Below are 20,459 nucleotides of genomic sequence, written 5' to 3'. Positions count from 1 at the left end.
ATTGAATTAGACACAAATGTTCTACCAATAATATGGCCCAAACACAAAAAGGATTGATTTGTTTAAATGCATTTTTTTATGTGTCCAATTTATTTTTGCATTCACTATTTTTTATTTTTTTTGATTGAAGTGACTTTTTTTTTTTTTTTTTTTTAATCGAGTAATAAAGACACAAATCTACCTCCATAAGACGTGCACAGAGATTGTCTGCAATGTGCAAGCCAGAATTTATTTGTCAAACACGGAGCATTTGGTTTATTATTTACATGGGATCTTTTGCTGTTAGCTGGGGGCTGGAGCTAACTAACGGTTACTACCAGCAGTGATAAATACTCACTTCACAAAAACCTTCTTATGTCCATCCTTCTTCAATCTAGTCTCGCTCTGCTCTGTGTGCGTCAGAGGTACACACACACACGCTGCTGGTATCGACTGTGAGCAAGGTCAAAAGGAAAATGCGGACTGGATTATCAGTGATGTGGGCATTTGCCATATGAACAGGTGGAATGGATTGTATAACGACGCACTGAAGAGGCTCTCTACCTTACTCTTCATTGATGCTTCCATCTACCAACTTGCATTTGTAGCCAATTTTTTTTCCTGTTGTTGTACTGTATTAAAAAATAAACTGAAACAACAACAATAATTTTAATTTGAATACATTATCAGTCTTTGTTAGCTGTTTGTGAAGTTTCATGCTTGTACGCTATGTTCACTTAAATCCTGTGCATTTCCTCGGTGCTAAGCCCCGCCGTTCTTAAAACCTAGTGACGCCCCTGATTCACAGTAGACCGATGAAAAGAGCCTGTTTTTCAGTTGTATAGTAAAAAACTGTAGAATGAGATATGTTGTATTGCCATATCGTAAACCTTGTATCGCAAATAGTATCATATCGTGAGGTATCAAGAGTTTCCCACCCCTAGTAGTTAGTGATTTTTTTTTGGGGGGGGGGGGGGGGGGTGTTGTGTAATAGTAATGACTATAATTAGTAAGTTTCAGCAGTTGGTTCATTTGTTGTTTCTTTCATAAGATACTTTGTTTTTAGTTAGTTTTAGAAGCGTATTTACATGCACGAAATATGGCAATTACTATAAAATGACACTCTGCCCTTCACCATCTCAAATTGATTGAATCAACAATTTGCGTCTGATTGGCATGACGCCATGCATGTCAAGGGGCAGTTAAAACCAAGGCAAGGGGACCAGACAAAACCCTGATGAGCCATCCTTGGGCAAAGGTTACTTCCAGCCCCGCTATGTGAGCGTGTCAATTACAACAAATGACATCATTTTTACATTACATTTTTGATATGTTATGATCATTTCATCTCTTATTTCTATCATATATCATCCTTCATATCTTATCCATCTCATTTCTTTCATATCATCTATCTCATATTTCATTATCATGGTTGAAAGAACAAGGGGTAGTGCTAGGTAAGTATTTAACATCTTTCTACTCTTCTTAACAAATGTTAACTTGAGGTAGATATTCAAAATTTTCATCCTGTGTATATTCATCCATATTTTTTCCTTTTTCCTGTTTTGTGTGATATATGTTCAATAATTCAATTAGCTTTGGGCGAGCATATGGCTATAGTAGCACAACAGAGAGAGATCTGTATTCATAATAAAAAGGGCAATTTCACGTAAATCCCCCCCTCAGGGTGGCTGGGTAAAAACTAGGAAGGGATTTGCAGCTGCGAGCAACGACGCTGCCTTATCAGCTGACTAATTTGCTCTTGTATCAACACAAATTACAAATTACGCTATCTCAGCTTTCCTCCCCGACGGCCGAGCGGCTCCTCATTAGACCCGTGTGAAATGAGATTAGCGACCGGTTTGGAAATGATCATCCGATCCCGCGACGCCTCTGTTCTTTTCACTCCCTTATCCAGGTTGCAACTGCAGCGGCCGATCGGACCGGTGCGAGTTCGATGTGGAGCAGTACCGCAGCACAGGCAGCGGGGGGCGCTGTCTGGATTGCCGGGACAATACGGACGGCGCACACTGCGAGAGGTGCCGGGCCAACCACTACAGGGGGTCGCCTGACCTTCCCTGTCTCCCCTGCAACTGTAACCCCAATGGTAAATTGTAGTGAAATACATACATGATATTTGCTAATAATGCTGTACTAAGCCTGCCACGATTTGATTTCCAATCAAGGCCCTTCGATTTTAATACGATGTTATTTACACGTTTAACCTTATCACTTACATTTCATGTCAGCCCTTCTAAATTTCGTCTGTCTTTTGGATGAAAATACGTATTAGTCTTAGTCATAACTAGCAGTACTAGCATACTACTTGCGCTGGGCTGTTGGCAAAGGTCTGTAGAGTAGCCAGAAATTTGAGTCAAGTAAAAATAGCGTTACTTCAAAATCATATTACTCAACTAAAAGTAAAAGTAGTCATCCAAAAATGTACTCTACAACAACTAAAAAAGTATTTTCTGAAAAGAATAATCACGTAATGAGTAACATTGTGAGCAACTGCTTACAATGTTTGATTTTTTTTTTAGTTATATGAACTGTTATTACTATACTGTATCATAAAGAAACGGAAACAAATGACTCTGCTTTGGGTCCATTGTGCAGTAAATGGATGGCTAGCGATATTTCGAGTGATGACGTGACTTGCAAATTCCCATTTATTGCAAAATTGACCCTAAAGCAGTCCCCAACCTTGTTTACCCCACGGACCGGTGTATTGTGGGCCCTTTTTTGCATGGACTGGCAATGTGTGGCAGAAAATTACAGTAAATATAAAATGAATGAACGTTAAGTACAGGGAAAATGTAACTCACTGTACCCTGAATCAACCTTTTTTAACAGCGGCTTCTCCTAAAACTTGACTGTAAATATCGTTGGTGAAAAGTGAAAGGTTTCTTGGCTTTAGCAATACGGTTCGTCACAAGGTACGATGCTCTCAGTGTATTCGTTTTTGTTACCTTGTTTTCTAGCGTTTAGCCACATATTATGCAGAATGGACTTGGTTGTAGGGTCCTCTTCTGGCTCAACAGGTGGCCTTTTCCCCGTAAAAAAAAAAAAAAAAAAAACCCTGTCAAAAGACATCGCTGCTCACAGCCAACAGCCGCTAACATTACTGTTTACATTGACTGACACTGTGCTGCTATAGGTGTGCAAACACCCCAGTAATGGCAGCCAACCACTAGATTGCGAGGTACACAAATACAGTTGCTACTCTGATTAGTCAACTGAGTACACAGACATATTGATGTGTCAAGAGGCACAGGCCACATTGCGGTTGATAACAAATGGTTTATTATTCCTCTGCAACCCAGTAGCAAATGCGCCATGGACCGGTACCGGTGGTTGTGGACCACTGCCCTAAGGGGTGCCATTTGTTTGTGCTACATTTGCAATAGTTGTTGGGACACACCTCCGTTATTGAGAGAGATGGTACGCGCCGTCAGCCGCGACAGAGGGGCTGCGAATGACGTCATTACTCAAAATTAATATCTTAATATCTATAAAACGATAACATCAAAAACTAATATTTTTACAGCACAAACGAGCACAAACAAAGCATAAATGAATGGTACCAATTTGGGTCCATTTTGCAATAAATGGGGGCGCTGCGTGATGTCATCATTTAAAATTAATATCTCAATATCTCAAAAACGATAGCACAAATGAAACTTTTTACAGCACAAATTAAGCACAAACGATTGACATCATTTTTACATAAATTTGCATCCGGTGGGGCGGCCAACTTCACCTAGGTATTAAACGCTAACATACTGTCAGTGAAGCTCAAGTTTGAACTCCAAGACAAGTGTTATCTCGATAGCTCGATTAGAGAAATGAGTCAGACCAACCAGAGATTGCCTGCTTCGAAGACTATATAAAGACTTGATATATCAAGGATACAATGGCGTGATCCGGCAAGGAGCCGTGAACACGCAAGAGTACAAAGAAGTACAATAGAAGCTGGACATTTATACTGTTGAAAGGGCGTGACCCAAGAATGCTTACTATGAAACGAGACCTATGAAAACGAAAGTGAAACTTGAGTATCAACCCCGGTGGTTTTCCACAGAAAAACATCGTGACTTACAACCTTGAGAACCTGGCCATGGCTGGCACCAAAGGGAGTGAAAGTTAGATAAGAAAGTCCACAGGAACCCTTTTGGTTTATGTTCAAACAAATACAGCACACAAACATGGATGAATACAGTCTAACAAATGACCAGTGTTGGGAATAACGCAGTTATTTATAACATAACGGCGTGTTTTTTTCAGTAACGGGGTAATCTAACTAATTATTTTTTCCGCTGTTACAACGCCGTTACCGATATTGACGGTCAAAAGCAGTGTGTTACTTACTTTGAATAAATTGAAGAAACTACCAGCCGTAGCGAGGCTACTCTGCTCTGTTTATTTGTCATCCAAGACTTGGGGTGCATTCAGGTTCATGGCAATGAAATAGTAAACACACATAGCCTACCTTTGCAAGAACGATGGCGTTGCCATTTGATACGGTCAAAATGTGCATGTCCTGCACCCATCTGCTGAATTGCTGATGAGTTTAGTAACATACACCAAACAATAAATACAGCAGAATGTCCATTTCGCGTAATTTTGGAGGGATATGATGGCAGAGCATTCAGAAGAAAATTTTTCCTTTACGAAGTGGAGATATAAACACTATTTCAAGTTGGTCAAAATTAAAGGAAAGAACGTGCATGTAAAGTGTAATTTTATGTCCCGGGGCAAAGCTTTTGTCGACATCTGTGGTAAGCAATTCAAATATGTTTATTTTTGTAACACTTCAAGTGTAGGATAAATCTGTTGCTGGTGAGGTGCAATAAATATTACAAGGCTCTATAACACAACTACCTGTCTGTTATTCTCTATTTAACTGACTCGAATACTGCTCAGAAAATTTCAAATTCTTTGACATACAACAACTTCCTTTTAAAGTCACGGAAATAGTTACTTTCCCTGGTAACTAGTTACTTTTACGATAGAGTAATTCAGTTACTAACTCAGTTACTTTTTCGAAGAAGTAGTAACTATATATATTTTTTTTTAAGTAACGTGCCCAACACTGCAAATGACTATAGTATCACAGCAGTTATGTGTTTTATAAGCATGAATAACATTTCTTTCACACATACATTTAACATAGAATGCTAGCAAAATTAGCATCGAACCAGCGGAACTGTTTTTACTGAGAGCAAGACGAAAAGTTGACACTAAAATAGCACAACATTCGTTCTTATTTGAAACCTTATTTTGAAACTATAACTCACCTTAACCCAGTTCCGAAATATCCCAGCCTTTCACCACTGCTATATTGTCTGAAGTTATTGCGACAAAATTTCCCACAATGCAGTCACAGGATGGCGATTTTGCGATGTAATTCCTCAAGACTGCAAGGTGATTGTCCCGTCTATCGATCAGCCGCTATAAAAGACTCCATCCGCCGCGTGTTCCGCCGCCGGCCGCAATGCCCCAGTCGCTCTTTTCTCTCCATTAACCCGAGTGGGTGGCGTGTCCACATCATTTCCCGCTCGCCCGGCCGCCTGTTTCCCTAACACAAATCCAATAGCAGGTGTTCTGTTATTCCCGGAATTGATTAAGCACACATCGATTGCTCATAGCCATAACCCTTACGTCTGGCTGTTTTCTCTCTTACGTCAGGTTCGGCTAGCCTGCAGTGCGACAGCGAGGGACGCTGTACGTGCGGCGGCCGAGGTGTGACGGGAGACAAGTGTGACAAGTGTCGCTCGGGATTCCACTCGCTGGCCCCAGGTGGCTGCAGGTGAGCAACGGCTAAAAGAGCAGCGGCGCCGGGGCCTCCTGATGCCTCGCTATCAAGAGCACTGACCTACATTTACGACCTAAATTCGAATACAGTGGTGTCTCGAATTCAAAGATTTTGCAGACGCAAGCTGTCGTTTGAAATTATTTTACAGAGAGATGTTTGGCAGATAGGAAAAAATTCTTTAACAAAAAGCCATTAATTTTAGGGGTGTGCTTCAGCGCATTGTTTTTCAACCGGTAGCACACTAGTGTGCCGTGAGAGATCATCAAGTGTGCCGCGAGAAATGATCAAATATCACATTTTTTCTTACGTCGTCGGGCAGAGTTCCAGTAGGAAGGAGTAGGTAGATCAGGGGTGTCCAAACTTTTTGCAAAGGGGGCCAGATTTGGTGTGGTAAAAATGTGAGGGGCTGACCTTGGCTGACGTCCTTTACGTAGAACAATATATTTAAGAAAATTTTTGCCATTCTGTGTGTCACATTTGCTTTATTACCGTATTGGCCCGAATATAAAACGACCCTCTCTTTTACAAGACTCAAGTTTGAAAAAAGACTTTTTGAACACCAAATTAAGTTTTATACAGAAAATAATTACAGTACATCCGAAACAAATGATTATAACAATATATTTGAGAGAAAAGGCATACTATTTTGACTAGGGCTGTCAAAATTATCGCGTTAACGCGCGGTAATTAATTTTTTTAATTAATCACGTTAAAATATTTGACGCAATTAACGCACATGTCCCGCTCAGCCTGCCTGCCTTTTGGTAAGTTTTACAGCAAGGCTTTTTGTGCTGTCTAACAGCGAACTCTTGTGGTCGCTTTGCGACATGGTTTATTGTTGTCTTGCCAGTTCAATATGGCTGCAGGACGTCTCGGGCTGACGCCTACGTTGTAATGTTGTGCTTATATGATCCTTGGACAAGATTTGTCCGTAAGTATGGTTGTTGTAAATAATGCACATATTATGTTAGTAAGCGAAATGTTATATTTTTTGTATGAGACGCTTTTTGTTTATGTTTTGTGAACCTGTATAGCGTGCTAAGCTAACGTTGTTGCTAATGCAATGCTTGTGTACTTTTTTTTGTGTATTTTTACGACGGTCTAAAGAGGAGAATGGTTTGAGGCCATTTTATTAATAAATCAGATGAAAAAGAAAGAAGTCTGATTATTATGGCGTCGTTCACTAGCTGTCTAGCTTTGGAAATATAGACGCTTCGGAGTGAGGACAGCATAGACAGATTTAAATGACAGTAGAGTGAAATGCCCACTACAGTCCTTATGTACCGTAAGTTGAATGTATATATCCATCGTGTGTCTTATCTTTCCATTCCAACAATTTATTTTACAGAATATATATATAATTTACAGAAAAATATGGCATATTTTATAAATGGTTTGAATTGCGATTAATTGCGATTAATTACGATTAATTTTTAAACTGTAATTAACTCGATTAAAAATTTTAATCGTTTGACAGCCCTGATTTTGACTCATTCAAATCTTAATATCTGAACATTTAACTATGTAAACTAAAGTGCAATCACATTCGTAAACAAATGGCTTCTGGTTTTTGAAATGTAAATAAACCAATCTATTGTGATAAAACAACAAAATTGCAATAACTGCATTAACCATCAAAGTGAAGTCTAACTGTAACTGTAGTCTTGAAACAAATCTGAATAAGGAAAAACATTGCAATAAAATAATGCTAACTGGTTAAACTTGAGAGTAGCTGAGATCTGTCATGACAGAACATCGCTTCAATGATATCTGGCACCATCTAGCGTCGTGAGTGGGTATAATATCTAGACCGCGAAAATAGACGACCCCCTCTTTTTCAGTGTTATTTCAATTAAAAAAAAAAAAACACTGCCTTATTTTCGGCCTAATACGGTATTATTTTAAATTAATAATTTCAACAATTTTGCAACTAGCCTTTGTGGCGTTCTCTTTCGACTGTCGGGCTCTTGTGAAATACTGCTGCTGTAAAATTAAACTAGCTTCAATTTCTCGCTACGTACCTTCCCTGTAATCTTGTTTTACATGTCAACGTGTCTTATTTGGTAATATCGCCACGCATTGAACTCTTTAAAAACAGCGACTCTCTCTTTGCAAATGAGGCAGACACAGTTGTTGCGTATTTTAGTGAAGTAATCGTCCAATTTCGACCTATCCTTGAAGCGTCGGCCGTCGCAGTCAACTTTCTTTTTTGTTGTTGTTGTTGATTGTCGCCATTTTAGAAAATTGGGAGTAACGGGTCACACAGGGTACTGTTGCTTAGAGTGCTGCTGCCTTTTAGTGGGGAAAAGAGGAGCAACATTTAGTGTGTAAGATACTTCATGTGCTGGTAGCAGTACTGCTGACCAATTTATTAAGTCTGTGTGTGGGCCAGACGTTATTGATTTTATGGCAGAGGCCGGGGGCCGGATGAAATTTGACCACGGGCCGCATTTGGCCCCCGAGCCGGACTTTGGACATGTCTGAGGTAGATAGTTCTTGGTCGTGTGCAGATGAGCGAGTTATTGCTTGTGTCGCGTTTAAGAACCACACGGATTTCAAGACATCAGCCACCTTGCTGTCCGCGATGATGTGCACGTCTACTGTACATCATTTGATTAGACCTGTCAAGTGTGGATTAGTGCTGCAACGATTAATCGATTAACTCAAGTATTCCGATTAGAAAAAGATTCAAATTAAATTTTGCTGCTTCGAGTATTCGTTTAATTGAAGTGGCGTTGTAATGGTTTGTTTTGAAAGTGTTTGCATTTAGTTTTATTGATTTGGGTGGATACACTGCCCTCTAGTCTGCCTCATCTCACGTGGCTGAATCCAGCTGCTCCCTGTTTAGACCAACATAAGCTAAATTTTTGTTTGAGCTAATGTTTAATGCATTCGTAAAGTATATTAAGCCATTTTTTGTGGGAATATGTGTCTGTACCATTTGTTAAATCATTGTAAAAAAAAAAAAAAAAAAAAAGTTAGCGTTTTATAGCATTTAAGCTAGCAGACTTTTGCTATGTAAGTTAGCCAATTGTTCTCGAATTCAAAGATTTTGGTATGGTTTCATCTGACCATAACACATTCTCCCAATCTTTTTCTGGATCATCCAAATGCTCTCTCGCGAACCGCAGACGTGCCTGGACGTGTACTGGCTTCAGCAGGGGGACACATCTGGCAGTGCAGGATTTGATTCCCTGGCGGCGCATTGTGTTACTGATAGTAGCCTTTGTTACTGTGGTCCCAGCTCTCTGTAGGTCATTCACTAGGTCCCCCCGTGTGGTTTGGGATTTTTGCTCACCGTTCTTGTTATTTGACGCCACGGGGTGAGATCTTGCATGTAGCCCCAGATCAAGGAAGATTATCACTGGTCTTGTATGTCTTCCATTTTCTAATAATTGCTCCCACAGTTGATTTCTTTACACCAAGCGTTTTACCTATTGCAGATTCAGTCTTCCCAGCCTGGTGCAGGTCTACAATTTTGTCTCTGGTGTCCTTCGACAGCTCTTTGGTCTTGGCCATAGTTTGGAGTGTGACTGACGGAGGTTGTGGACAGGTGTCTTTTCTACCGATAATGAGTTAAAACAGGTTCCATTAATACAGGTAACAAGTGGAGCATCGTTAGACCTCGTTAGAAGAAGGTAGACCTCTTTGACAGCCAGAAATGTCGCTTGTTTGTAGGTGACCAAATACATATTTCCCACTCTAATTTGGAAATATATGTATTCTTTAAAAATCAATGTGATTTTCAGATTTTTTCCCACATTCTGTCTCTCATGGTTGAGGTTTACCCATGTTGACAATTACAGGCCTATTTAATTTTTTCACGTAGGAGAACTTGCACAACTGGTGGTTGACGAAATACTTATTTGCCCCACTGTAGATGTATGGGCTTAACAAGATCATACAGTAATATTTACTTAAAATAAGTCAAAAAATCTTTCGCATTAATATGTTAACTGGTCTTTAACCCTCAAAACAAGATAGGGAAAATTTTTGACTAGATTTAAGAAAAATACTCTTATGAAGACGGTATAAATTTACAGTGTAATAGGTTATAGTACAGTGTAATAATAGTTCATATTGTTTAAATTGTGCTGATAAAAATACCTATTTTTTTAAAAAACTGACATTGTACGCACTTACTCACAATGTTACTCATCACTTGAGTATTCTTTTCTACCAATACTTTTTTACTTGTCCTGTACCTGAAGGGGTGTAAGCACTCTCGTTCATTAGTCAAAATTTACTCGACGTCCAGCGCAGTCAATGGCACTGAAACCAGAGCATTGACAGCTATTCTTCTCCTTTTGGGGGCTTTTACAGGTCGCTTCACGTTAATTTAACAGCAATTAGCTGGTCACTAGCAGTTGATTTTTGAGTCACTTCCTATCCATTTGGAGACATTCCTGGGTCACTTCTTGTTCAGTGACCCAAAATCAACACGAAACCACCCATCAATGCCTCAATAATCACCAGGAAGTGACCAAAAATCACCAGGAAATGACCTGAAATTCCCCCGTGGTTGCGATCGATGGCCAAAGACGTCCAATCCACTTCAAGTGGGAGAGTGTGAATGAACGTTTGTCAATGGCGCTCAAACCACAGCATTCACAGCCAGTCTTCCTGGTATTGGGGCCATTTATAAGTCACTTCCTGTTCATTTTAGGGTATTTGCGGGTCATTATCAGGAGCCTTGTATCGCAAATCGTGAGCTACCCCAGAGGTTCCCACCCCTAGTCAATGCCACGCTTAGTTTGTTTATGGTCAAACTACACATAACACAAACAGAATTACACAGGAATATATTCTTTATCTGCTGCGAAGAACAATTATTGAATTTGAATTTATTGTCATTGTCATTTGTCATCATCATCATCACATCAACATCATCATCATCAGCATTAAATCATGTAATAAGGGAAGAAATGAAAGGAAGAAAAAAAGATAAAAAATATTGTTTCTCCCAGAAGATGAAAAGAGACATGACAAAGGGAACGGAAAAAAAGCCAAAGCTTATCGGGACCCGTCCCCCTTCCACCAAGGTCGCACAAGCAACAGCTCATGATCAGTCCAATGACAGTCTAGCGCCTATTGTTCAAAAAGTCATTAATTTGCATGGCAATTTCACAATTAAATTTATGTAACTTCAATCAGTCCATGTCCTTGATTGGTGAGTGGTGACAGCTAGGGGTGTTGTGGAGGCCCGCCTGAGTTGCGTCCACGTTGATTTGTTGTCAGCATCCCCTTAGGAGTTTAGTCATCGTCATCTCTGGCCCGGTTGGCACGAGCGAATCTCTCTTGATCACGCAGCTCCACGTCAATCTTTGCGGCCAGTCGTGTGGCAGCGTCGCTTAGCATCGCCTGTTCCTTCATTAACTGGGCCAACTGGTCGCCGTTGCGTCGAACAATCTCAGCTGCGTCGTGGAGTTGGTTTTTCATCCTGATCGAGAAGCGACGAACCCAGAGAGCAGCCAGTAGCATCAGGAAGGCAAGCGCCAGCAGTGTGCCAAAGATGTACACATCTTCAGCGTCTTCTATCAGGAGGGACGTTAGGCATAGCGGTCTCCATTTACCCCAAGCGTCCTCCACATATCCAGACGTGAAGGTGGTGACCGGGCAAGGTCTTTGTCCAGAGGAGGGTCGCATAGTAGAGAATATTCCATCCATTGAACTCAGGGCCCAGTTAACCAGTTCCATAATTTCCTCCGGAGGAAGCTCAGCTTGTACGTTGCAGAAGCAGAGTCCGTAATGTGATTTAGATGCGGGGCGCGTCCCAGATTGTTATATCATTACTAGTTGTCCCTGGCCTTAAGCCTGGTTTGGTGTGAGGACATTCTTATCTGTATAGTGTGTGCTGTTATTGTTATGTCTGGGCGATGTACTGGCTTATTTTGCTTTTCTTATACATTATTTTGAAGAAGTGTAATGAGTTTATATTCGTTAGTGCTGCATCACATGTATTCCATAGTCGAGCCCCAGTGTTTACAACGGAAAAAGTTTTCATTTTAGTCCTAATGGACTGGTAGGAAAAAGTTCGGGATACTCTCAGATTGTAGGAGGATTCTTTAATGCAGAATAAAGCTTGCAAATTTGCTGGAAGACTGTATGTGTTGGCTTTATACATCATTTGAGCGATTTTGTAGTCGACCAAGTCATGAAATTTCAGCGTTTTGGACTTGATGAAAAGCTCGTTGGTGTGTGCTCTGTAGGAAGCTCCATGAATAATTCTAATGGCTTTCTTTTGGAGAACACAGAGTGGGTTGAGGTGCGTTTCATAAGTTCGTCCCCAGATCTCCAAGCAGTAACTGAAATGTGGAAGGACGAGTGCGCAGTATAGGGTTTGGAGAGCCCTCGTGTCTAGCATGTTTTGTGCTCTATAGAGAATTGAGATGCTCCGAGCAATTTTGTTTCTCAGTCTATCTATATGAGGCTTCCAGTTTAGGCGTTGATCAATAATTATGCCTAGCACTTTGTGCTGTTGTACCCTTTGTATCTCTACATTATTTATTAGTATCTTTAGGTTCGGATCCAAATTTTTTCTTCCAAATACTATGTATTTAGTTTTCTCGAGGTTAAGAGTTAATTTGTTTGCATCGAACCATTTTTGCAATCTAGCTAATTCCACATTTATTTGTTTAAATAGACTCTGGGGGTCTTTTCCGGAACAGAAGATGTTTGTGTCATCCGCAAAAAGCACCATTTTGAGATTAGAAGCTAGATGCAGGTCATTTATGTATAGGATGAAAAGTTTCGGCCCCAGGACGGAGCCCTGGGGCACTCCACATGTAATTGGACGAGTTGTTGATCTGCACCCTTCATATGATACATATTGCCAGCGCCTCTCCAGATAGCTTCTTATCCAATTTAGAGCGTTGCCTCTCAAACCGAGTCTCTGTAGTTTGTCCAGTAGGATGTCGTGGTTGACTGTATCGAAGGCTTTTTTCAAGTCTAGGAAGATTCCCACAGAGTATTTTTTTTGGTCGAGAGCACCCGTAATCAGTTCCATTGACTCAGCTAGGGCCTGCACAGTGGAATGGTTTTTTCTAAATCCATATTGACTGTCGTATAATAAATGATGCTTTGTTATGAATTTGTCAAGTCGGTTGTTAAAAAGCTTTTCAAGTATTTTAGAAAGTTGGGGGAGGATGGAAATAGGTCTGTAGTTGTTGAGCTCATGTGGGTTCCCGCCTTTGAATATTGGTATAACTTTAGCAATTTTCATTTCATCAGGGAAAATTCCTGATTCAAAAGATAGGTTGAAGATATGGGTTATTGGTAGCAGAATTTCATTATGGATGCTTTTGATGATTTTCATATCAATTTCATGAAAGTCAGTAGAGTTTTTGTTTTCGCATTGCATAATCAAACTCTTTACCTCAGTTGGGAGAATTGGTTCAAGAAACATTGAATTTAAAATGGGGTCAGGGTTCATATGTGTATCAACCGGGGGGATTTTTTTTGCCAGGTTGGAGCCCACAGTTGCAAAGAATTCGTTGAATTTGTTTGCAATCTCAGTTTTGTTTCTCATTTGACTGTTTTCCCCGTAGAAGAACTCAGGATAAGAGCTACCTGACTCCCTGTTTCTTCTTATGATATCATTTAGAATTTTCCATAGTTTGGAGGTGTAGTTTTTAGTGTCTTCCAGTAAGTTGCAATAGTATTGTTTTTTACAGGAACGCAAAATGGAGTTGCGTTTGTTTCGGTACTTTTTGAATTTGTTTTCATTTTCTGTTGTCCTGTTTGAGATGAACTCCCTGTACAGCCTGGTCCTTTTGAGGCAGGAATTGATAAGAGACTTCGTTAACCAAGGCTTGTTTATAGCTTTTCTCACAGGAAACTGCTTGACCGGGCAGCACTTATCATAGAGGTGTTGGATTGTATTCAGAAGGTACTGATAAGCAGTATTCACATCTGTTGCATTGTACACATCATCCCATTTGTGGTTCAAAAGTTCTTTTTTCATGTTTTCAATATTTGATTCACTTCTCAGTCTTCTGTATACAATCTTGGTTTTATTTGCGCAGGAATAGCTTAAAGGGAATTCAGTAAAGATAGGCAAATGGTCTGTAATATCACAGATTAGCAGGCCACTTTGAGTCTGCTCTAAAATGTTTGTGAAAATATTATCAATGAGAGTCGCGCAGTGTGCCGTTATACGGGTTGGTTGCGTAATCAGGGGCCGTAGGCCTTGAGAATACATGGATGCAACAAAGTTATCTATGTGAGGATTTTTTTTGGGATTCAGGATGTCCAGATTCATGTCCCCACAGCAAATCACATGCTTATTGTTCATTTTAGACAGTATGCCTTCCATGTGCTGAGTAAAAAGTTGTACATTTGAGTCAGGTGCACGATAAACACAACAGATGGTAATGCTTTTACAGTTAGGTATACTTAGCTCAATTGATACACATTCCATCAAATCTTCGATAGCGATTGACCTGCCTTGCAGGACATCAAAGTTGAACACATTTCTGATAAAAATTGCAACACCCCCACCTCCCTTAGCTGTCCGATTTACTTGTGCTACGTTGTATCCAAGCAAGTTGAGGTCAAGTCCTTTGTTATCATTAAGCCATGTTTCGGAGACGGCGATAACATCAAACTTATTCTTGAAGCTTTGTAGATACTCATCGATGCTTTCCATATTTTTGTAAAGACTCCTGGCGTTGAAATGGATTAGTTTTAGCTTGCCGTCATTATCCATAGAGTTGTTGTATTGGTCTGTGGTGTAGTACTTACAACTGTTCGGCATGTTATTGTAGAAGTTGAGGTCCGGATCTAGACTGTCACTAGGGTCATCATAAGTTTCATCCATCTGGACATCCAGAAAATTTGTGGACGTCATCATTATTTATTCGAATGGTGTCAGCTCCTCCAAGCTTCTCACAACTCTTATCTTCATGTCTTGTGTCTTGATGAGAATCTTGCAGTCAGAGACCCAGGTGTTGGTTATTTTCCCCTCTTTTTTGAGCTGACGCGCTTTTTTTGCTACTTGAGCATTCCGGCGAGTCAGGTTATCATTCAGAAAGATCTTCGTACCCTTCAGGCGGCGACGCTGCGCAAGCAGGGCAGCCTTGCTCTTGTGGTCAGTTAGCTTCACGACCACCGCCGCAGGGCCCTTTCCCCCAGCCGGGAGCAGAAAGCAGTGGGTGATGTGTTCCTCTTCCACGGTTAATCCTGCTTCTTTCAGCTTTTCAATTGCTTGTTGAGCCACAGATGGACTAGCCGCCTCGGCATATGATCGGGGCACCAGTTGTAATCCAGAAACGATGAGATCATTTGCGCGTCTTCCTTGGTCGAGTTCATCAGCCAAGTATTCCAGCCTTTTTATGCGCGCATCCTTTTCCTCACTCTCTTGCTTGAGCTTCAGGAATTCATCGCGGTTTTGGCGGGTTTCAGCCCTCAGCAGCTGTATCTCTTTCATAACCTCCTTCTCCACAAGATTGGTCAAGGCGGCCAGGGCGGCCTCCATTTTCGTCTCCATTTTCTGGATGGAGGCTCTAAGTTCTTCAAAATCCTCTTGTTTTGGGGCCTGAGCCTTTCTGGTGCCCATAGCCGAGCTGTTTTCAGGCTGTATTTTCAGGCCTGCGCTTATCAGCGAAGATAGGAGCGTGTCCTTCACGGAGCTGGCTTGTATGCGACTGCACAGCTTGAGCTCAGCCTTCAGAATGCATTGCTATTACTGCAATTACTAAGGAATGAATGTCACCATCTACTTTTATGTTCATATTTATACACTCAGTGTTCTATTCAACATACAACAGAAGGTACAATAGCAAACATGACTCCAAAATGGTCTCGTCAGACCAAAATGGCTGACTTCCTTAGACTTTTTAGGACTTAGCAAGTTTACTCCCGATAGACATGCCAAGCAAATTTCACGTTGCTAAGGGAAACCGGCTGACCTTGTGTCAAGACAACATTTCCACAAAAGTCTGCTGCAGAAATAGTGCTGGGATTACAAATGTTGTTTGTTGACAATGTTCAAACAAGCTGCATTCGTCCGTGTTTTACATTAAGGGGAACCGAGCAGCATTATCACCTGCAGCACGCTTGCATAAGAGCATTAGTTAGCGGATCACATTAGCATATTTTTAGCTGCAAATCCTGACTGAGGCAGCCGAACGTGTACCACTTCTACAAAAAAAAAAAGACCTCGCTTCGTTTTTTTCCCCCTCACCGCCTTCACCCACCCGCAGTGGTTGCTAACTCGCCGTAGTGCACGTGCGCGCGCGTCTGAAGATGACCTCCGACCAAACCTGCTTGTTTCCATGGCGACTACATCCATCACCGAAACTTCAGAGGAGAGATCGAGACACGGGAGAAAAAAAATGTGATCCTCCTCTGTCAACTGCCCGGCCCGTAAAACCAACAAAAGACACCAACAAGAACATCATTTAACGCTAATCAAATGTGAATGTTTATCTAAGATCCCTCTGTTCCTGCGTGGTCCCTCAGGTCAAAAGCAAAATTAGTAGGGATGTACCGAAAGCAAAATTCTTGGCTGAAACCGAAAACCGAATCGTGGAAACACCTGGCCGAAAAACCAAAAAATACAAAGGCATATAATTTATTACATTTTTTAAAAATACAGTGATCCCTAATTTTTCACGGTTATTTGGGACCAGAACCAGTCTCGATAAGTGAAAAAATGCGAAGTAGTGCCCCCCCTCCTCCCCAAAAAACAAAAAAAATATTTGTGTGTGTGTTCAATGTATTTATTCAGATATAGCATTGGAAAGAGATACATATAAGACATGTTTTTTCCACTTCTTTTCCCAAACTATAATTAAAAAAAAAACAAACAAACAAGCATATAGATATTTTAATAAATGGTTTTAAAGCACTTCAAATGTAATACCGTATTGGCCCGAATATAAGACGGTGTTTTTTTGCATTGAAATAAGACTGAAAAAGTGGGGGTCGTCTTATATTCGTGGTCTAGACAATATACCCATTCACGACGCTAGATGGCGCTAGATATCATTGAAGCGATGTTCTGTCATGACAGATCTCAGCTACTCTCAAGTTTAACCAGTTTGCATTATTTTATTGCAATGTTTTTCCTTATTCGGAATTGTTTCAAGACTACAGTTACAATTAGACCTCACTTTGATGGTTATTGCAGTTATTGCAATTTTGTTGTTTTATCACAATAGATTGGTTTATTTACATTTCAAAAACCAGAAGCCATTCATTTATGAATGTGATTGCACTTAGTTTACATATTTAAATGTTCAGATATTAAGATTTGAATGAGGCAAAATAACATGCTTTTTCTCTCAAATATATTGTTATAATCATTTTTTTTCAGATGTACTGTAATTATTTTCTGTATAAAAATTAATTTGGTGTTCAAAAAGTTTTTTCAAACTTTAGTCTTGAAAAAGAGGGGGTCGTCTTATAATCAGGGCCGTCTTATATTCGGACCAATACGGTAATTATGTAGAAATGCTTGTCTTTATTAAATGCTTCATTGAGTGAGTCCACTCAAATCCGCTCAAGCTGCTTATTTACACACAATGAGTTGCCACAGCAACTGTTTAACAAGTTAAAAGATGATTGATGCATGCGGCACTTTGAAGTTTCGGCTTCCAACGGCCATCGCAAGATCAAACCTTAACTTCAGTCAATAATCGTAAACTCCAGTGCACTGCCTGACCAAGAAAAATGGCAGGAGCGAGAGTGAAAGACTGCGTGATGGGATCGGGACAGCGCTATAAAATACTGCATTATTTATTTATTTATTTATTTTTAATTTTAAAAAATATCCGCGATGGACAGAGGGCAGAAAGTTTGAAGCGGGGACAGTGCCTCTGGATTGGCAGACCGGGGTGGTGGTCCCCCTTTTTAAGAAGGGGGACTGGAGGGTTTGTTCCAATTGTATAGGGATCACACATCATCAGGGGTGCTGGAGAGGGTACGTTGGGAAGTCAAATTTCGGATTCAGGAGCAGCAGGGTGGTTTTTGTCCCAGCCGTGGAACAGTGGACCAGCTCTACACCCTGAGCAGGTTCCCTGAGGGTGCATGGGAGTTCGCCCAGCCGGTCTACATGTGTTTTGTGGATTTGGAGAAGGTGTTAGGTTTTGTATTTGTTTTCTCCTAGTGTAACTTGTCCCTGTGATTGCCCATTGATTTCACCTGATGTGCCTTCTCCTTGCCTATCCCCCTGTGCTCACCTGTTCCTTGTTGTCTCGTTAACCCTTGTTTGCTTGTGTGTATATAAGCTCCAATTTTCTGTTCACTCCTCGTTGCGTCATTGTCAATGTCTGTGTCTGCGTCAAAGTTGAAGTCCTGTCCTAGCCCTCGTGTTCGTCTCAGTAAGTTTTTGATATTCAGCCTTTGTTAGTGACCTAAGTTATTTGTTGATAGTTTTTTGATCACCACAGCCTTTGTTTTGTACTTTGTGCCTTTTGTTAGTTATCATTAAAGCCTTTTTGAGTTCTCTGCCACCTGCCTTGCATTTTTGTTTCACTGCTTTTGGGTCCACACAACCTACCTGCCTGCCCGCGCATTCCCTGACAGAATGACGCAGCCACTTGTGGACCCAGCGGGAAAAATTCGCCACCGGCATGCACGCCGACGACCATCTGCCCGTTCCCCTGATTATGTTTTTCCTAGACATATTTTTTTGGATTCAGATTTTTCGGATTTTGAGGAAGATCATAATTTATATGATCTTCTCTCTGATTCAGACTCTGATTTTGATTTCATGCCCTCTGTCTCCCCTGATTATTTTTCTTACCACCCTCCGCACTCGGTGTCACATTCTGAGCTCATAGCCAAGGACTCCTACCTAGGATCCCGTTGGGCCATCTATCGGGGACCCCCCCGGGGTGGTCTACGGGGTCGCCCAGGCTCAAGGCGGCCTAATGGGGCTATTCTGCCGCCCCTGCCACCTGAAGGCACTCAGCAAAAGCCTCGGCGTGGCCGTCAACGCCGACGGCGGGCGGCGGTGCTGACGTCGTGGGTTCCCGAAGCTCCCGCGCCGGCTCCACGCAGTCAAGTTCCTCCCGCGCCGGCTCCACGCAGTCAAGTTCCTCCCGCGCCGGCTCCACGCAGTCAAGTTCCTCCCGCGCCGGCTCCACGCAGACAAGTTCCTCCCGCGCCGGCTCCACGCAGTCAAGTTCCTCCCGCGCCGGCTCCACGCAGTCAAGTTCCTCCCGCGCCGGCTCCACGCAGTCAAGTTCCTCCCGCGCCGGCTCCACGCAGTCAAGTTCCTCCCGCGCCGGCTCCACGCAGTCAAGTTCCTCCCGCGCCGGCTCCACGCAGTCAAGTTCCTCCCGCGCCGGCTCCACGCAGTCAAGTTCCTCCCGCGCCGGCTCCCCGCAGTCAAGTTCCTCCCGCGCCGGCTCCACGCAGTCAAGTTCCTCCCGCGCCGGCTCCCCGCAGTCAAGTTCCTCCCGCGCCGGCTCCCCGCAGTCAAGTTCCTCCCGCGCCGGCTCCCCGCAGTCAAGTTCCTCCCGCGCCGGCTCCCCGCAGTCAAGTTCCTCCCGCGCCGGCTCCCCGCAGTCAAGTTCCTCCCGCGCCGGCTCCCCGCAGTCAAGTTCCTCCCGCGCCGGCTCCCCGCAGTCAAGTTCCTCCCGCGCCGGCTCCCCGCAGTCAAGTGCCCGCGCCGACGTCCAAGCTGCCCGAGGTGCCCGTCCCGGCGCCTCGTCGCCTAGTCCCTGTCCCGGCACCTCGCCGTCTGGCCTCCGTTCCAGTGCCTGCGCTGATTCCACGCAGTCCAGTGCCCGCGCCAAAGTCCAAGCTGCCCGAGGTGCCCGTCCCGGCGCCTCGTCGCCTACTCCCTGTCCCGGCACCTCGCCGTCTGGCCTCCGTTCCAGTGCCCGCGCCGACTCCACGCAGTCTAGTGCCCGCGCCAACGTCCAAGCTGCCCGAGGTGCCCGTCCCGGCGCCTCGTCGCCTAGTCCCTGTCCCGGCGCCTCGCCGTCTGACCTTCGTTCCAGTGCCCGACGACTCCGCTGCTGTTCCGCCAGCAGACTCCTGCGACTCCGCTGCTGTTCCGCCAGCAGACTCCTGCGACTCCGCTGCTGTTCCGCCAGCAGTCTCCTGCGACGCCGCTGCTGTTCCGCCAGCAGTCTCCTGCGACGCCGCTGCTGTTCCGCCAGCAGTCTCCTGCGACGCCGCTGCTGTTCCGCCAGCAGTCTCCTGCGACGCCGCTGCTGTTCCGCCAGCAGTCTCCTGCGACGCCGCTGCTGTTCCGCCAGCAGTCTCCTGCGACGCCGCTGCTGTTCCGCCAGCAGTCTCCTGCGACGCCGCCGCTGCTGTTCCGCCAGCAGTCTCCTGCGACGACGCCGCTGCTGTTCCGCCAGCAGTCTCCTGCGACGACGCCGCTGCTGTTCCGCCAGCAGTCTCCTGCGACGACGCCGCTGCTGTTCCGCCAGCAGTCTCCTGCGACGACGCCGCTGCTGTTCCGCCAGCAGTCTCCTGCGACGACTCCGCTGCTGTTCCGCCAGCAGTCTCCGGCGACGACTCCGCTGCTGTTCCGCCAGCAGTCTCCGGCGACGACTCCGCTGCTGTTCCGCCAGCAGTCTCCGACGACGACTCCGCTGCTGTTCCGCCAGCAGACGACGACGACGACGACGCCTCAGTGCCTGGTCCGCCCGACTCCGACGACGCCTCAGTGCCTGGTCCGCCCGACTCCGACGACGCCTCAGTG

At 43.5% G+C, this 20,459-nt stretch overlaps 1 protein-coding gene across 2 annotated transcripts in view; it reads left to right on the top strand.

The window, feature by feature from the left end:
- The window catches only part of lamc3 (laminin, gamma 3), a 252,084-nt gene that overhangs the window by 111,595 nt on the left and 120,030 nt on the right, over positions 1–20,459 (top strand). For both annotated transcript variants that reach the window (XM_057818403.1, XM_057818404.1), the window contains exons 7-8: positions 1,898–2,086; positions 5,668–5,788. In XM_057818403.1, the coding sequence (XP_057674386.1) occupies positions 1,898–2,086; positions 5,668–5,788 (310 nt within the window). The remainder of the gene's footprint in view (positions 1–1,897; positions 2,087–5,667; positions 5,789–20,459) is intronic.

The sequence above is a fragment of the Corythoichthys intestinalis genome, chromosome 17, assembly GCF_030265065.1.
Source record: "Corythoichthys intestinalis isolate RoL2023-P3 chromosome 17, ASM3026506v1, whole genome shotgun sequence".
Taxonomy (NCBI): Eukaryota; Metazoa; Chordata; class Actinopteri; order Syngnathiformes; family Syngnathidae; genus Corythoichthys; species Corythoichthys intestinalis.
The sequence above is the reverse complement of the archived record's forward strand: the minus strand, read 5'-3'. Positions and strand labels throughout refer to the sequence as shown.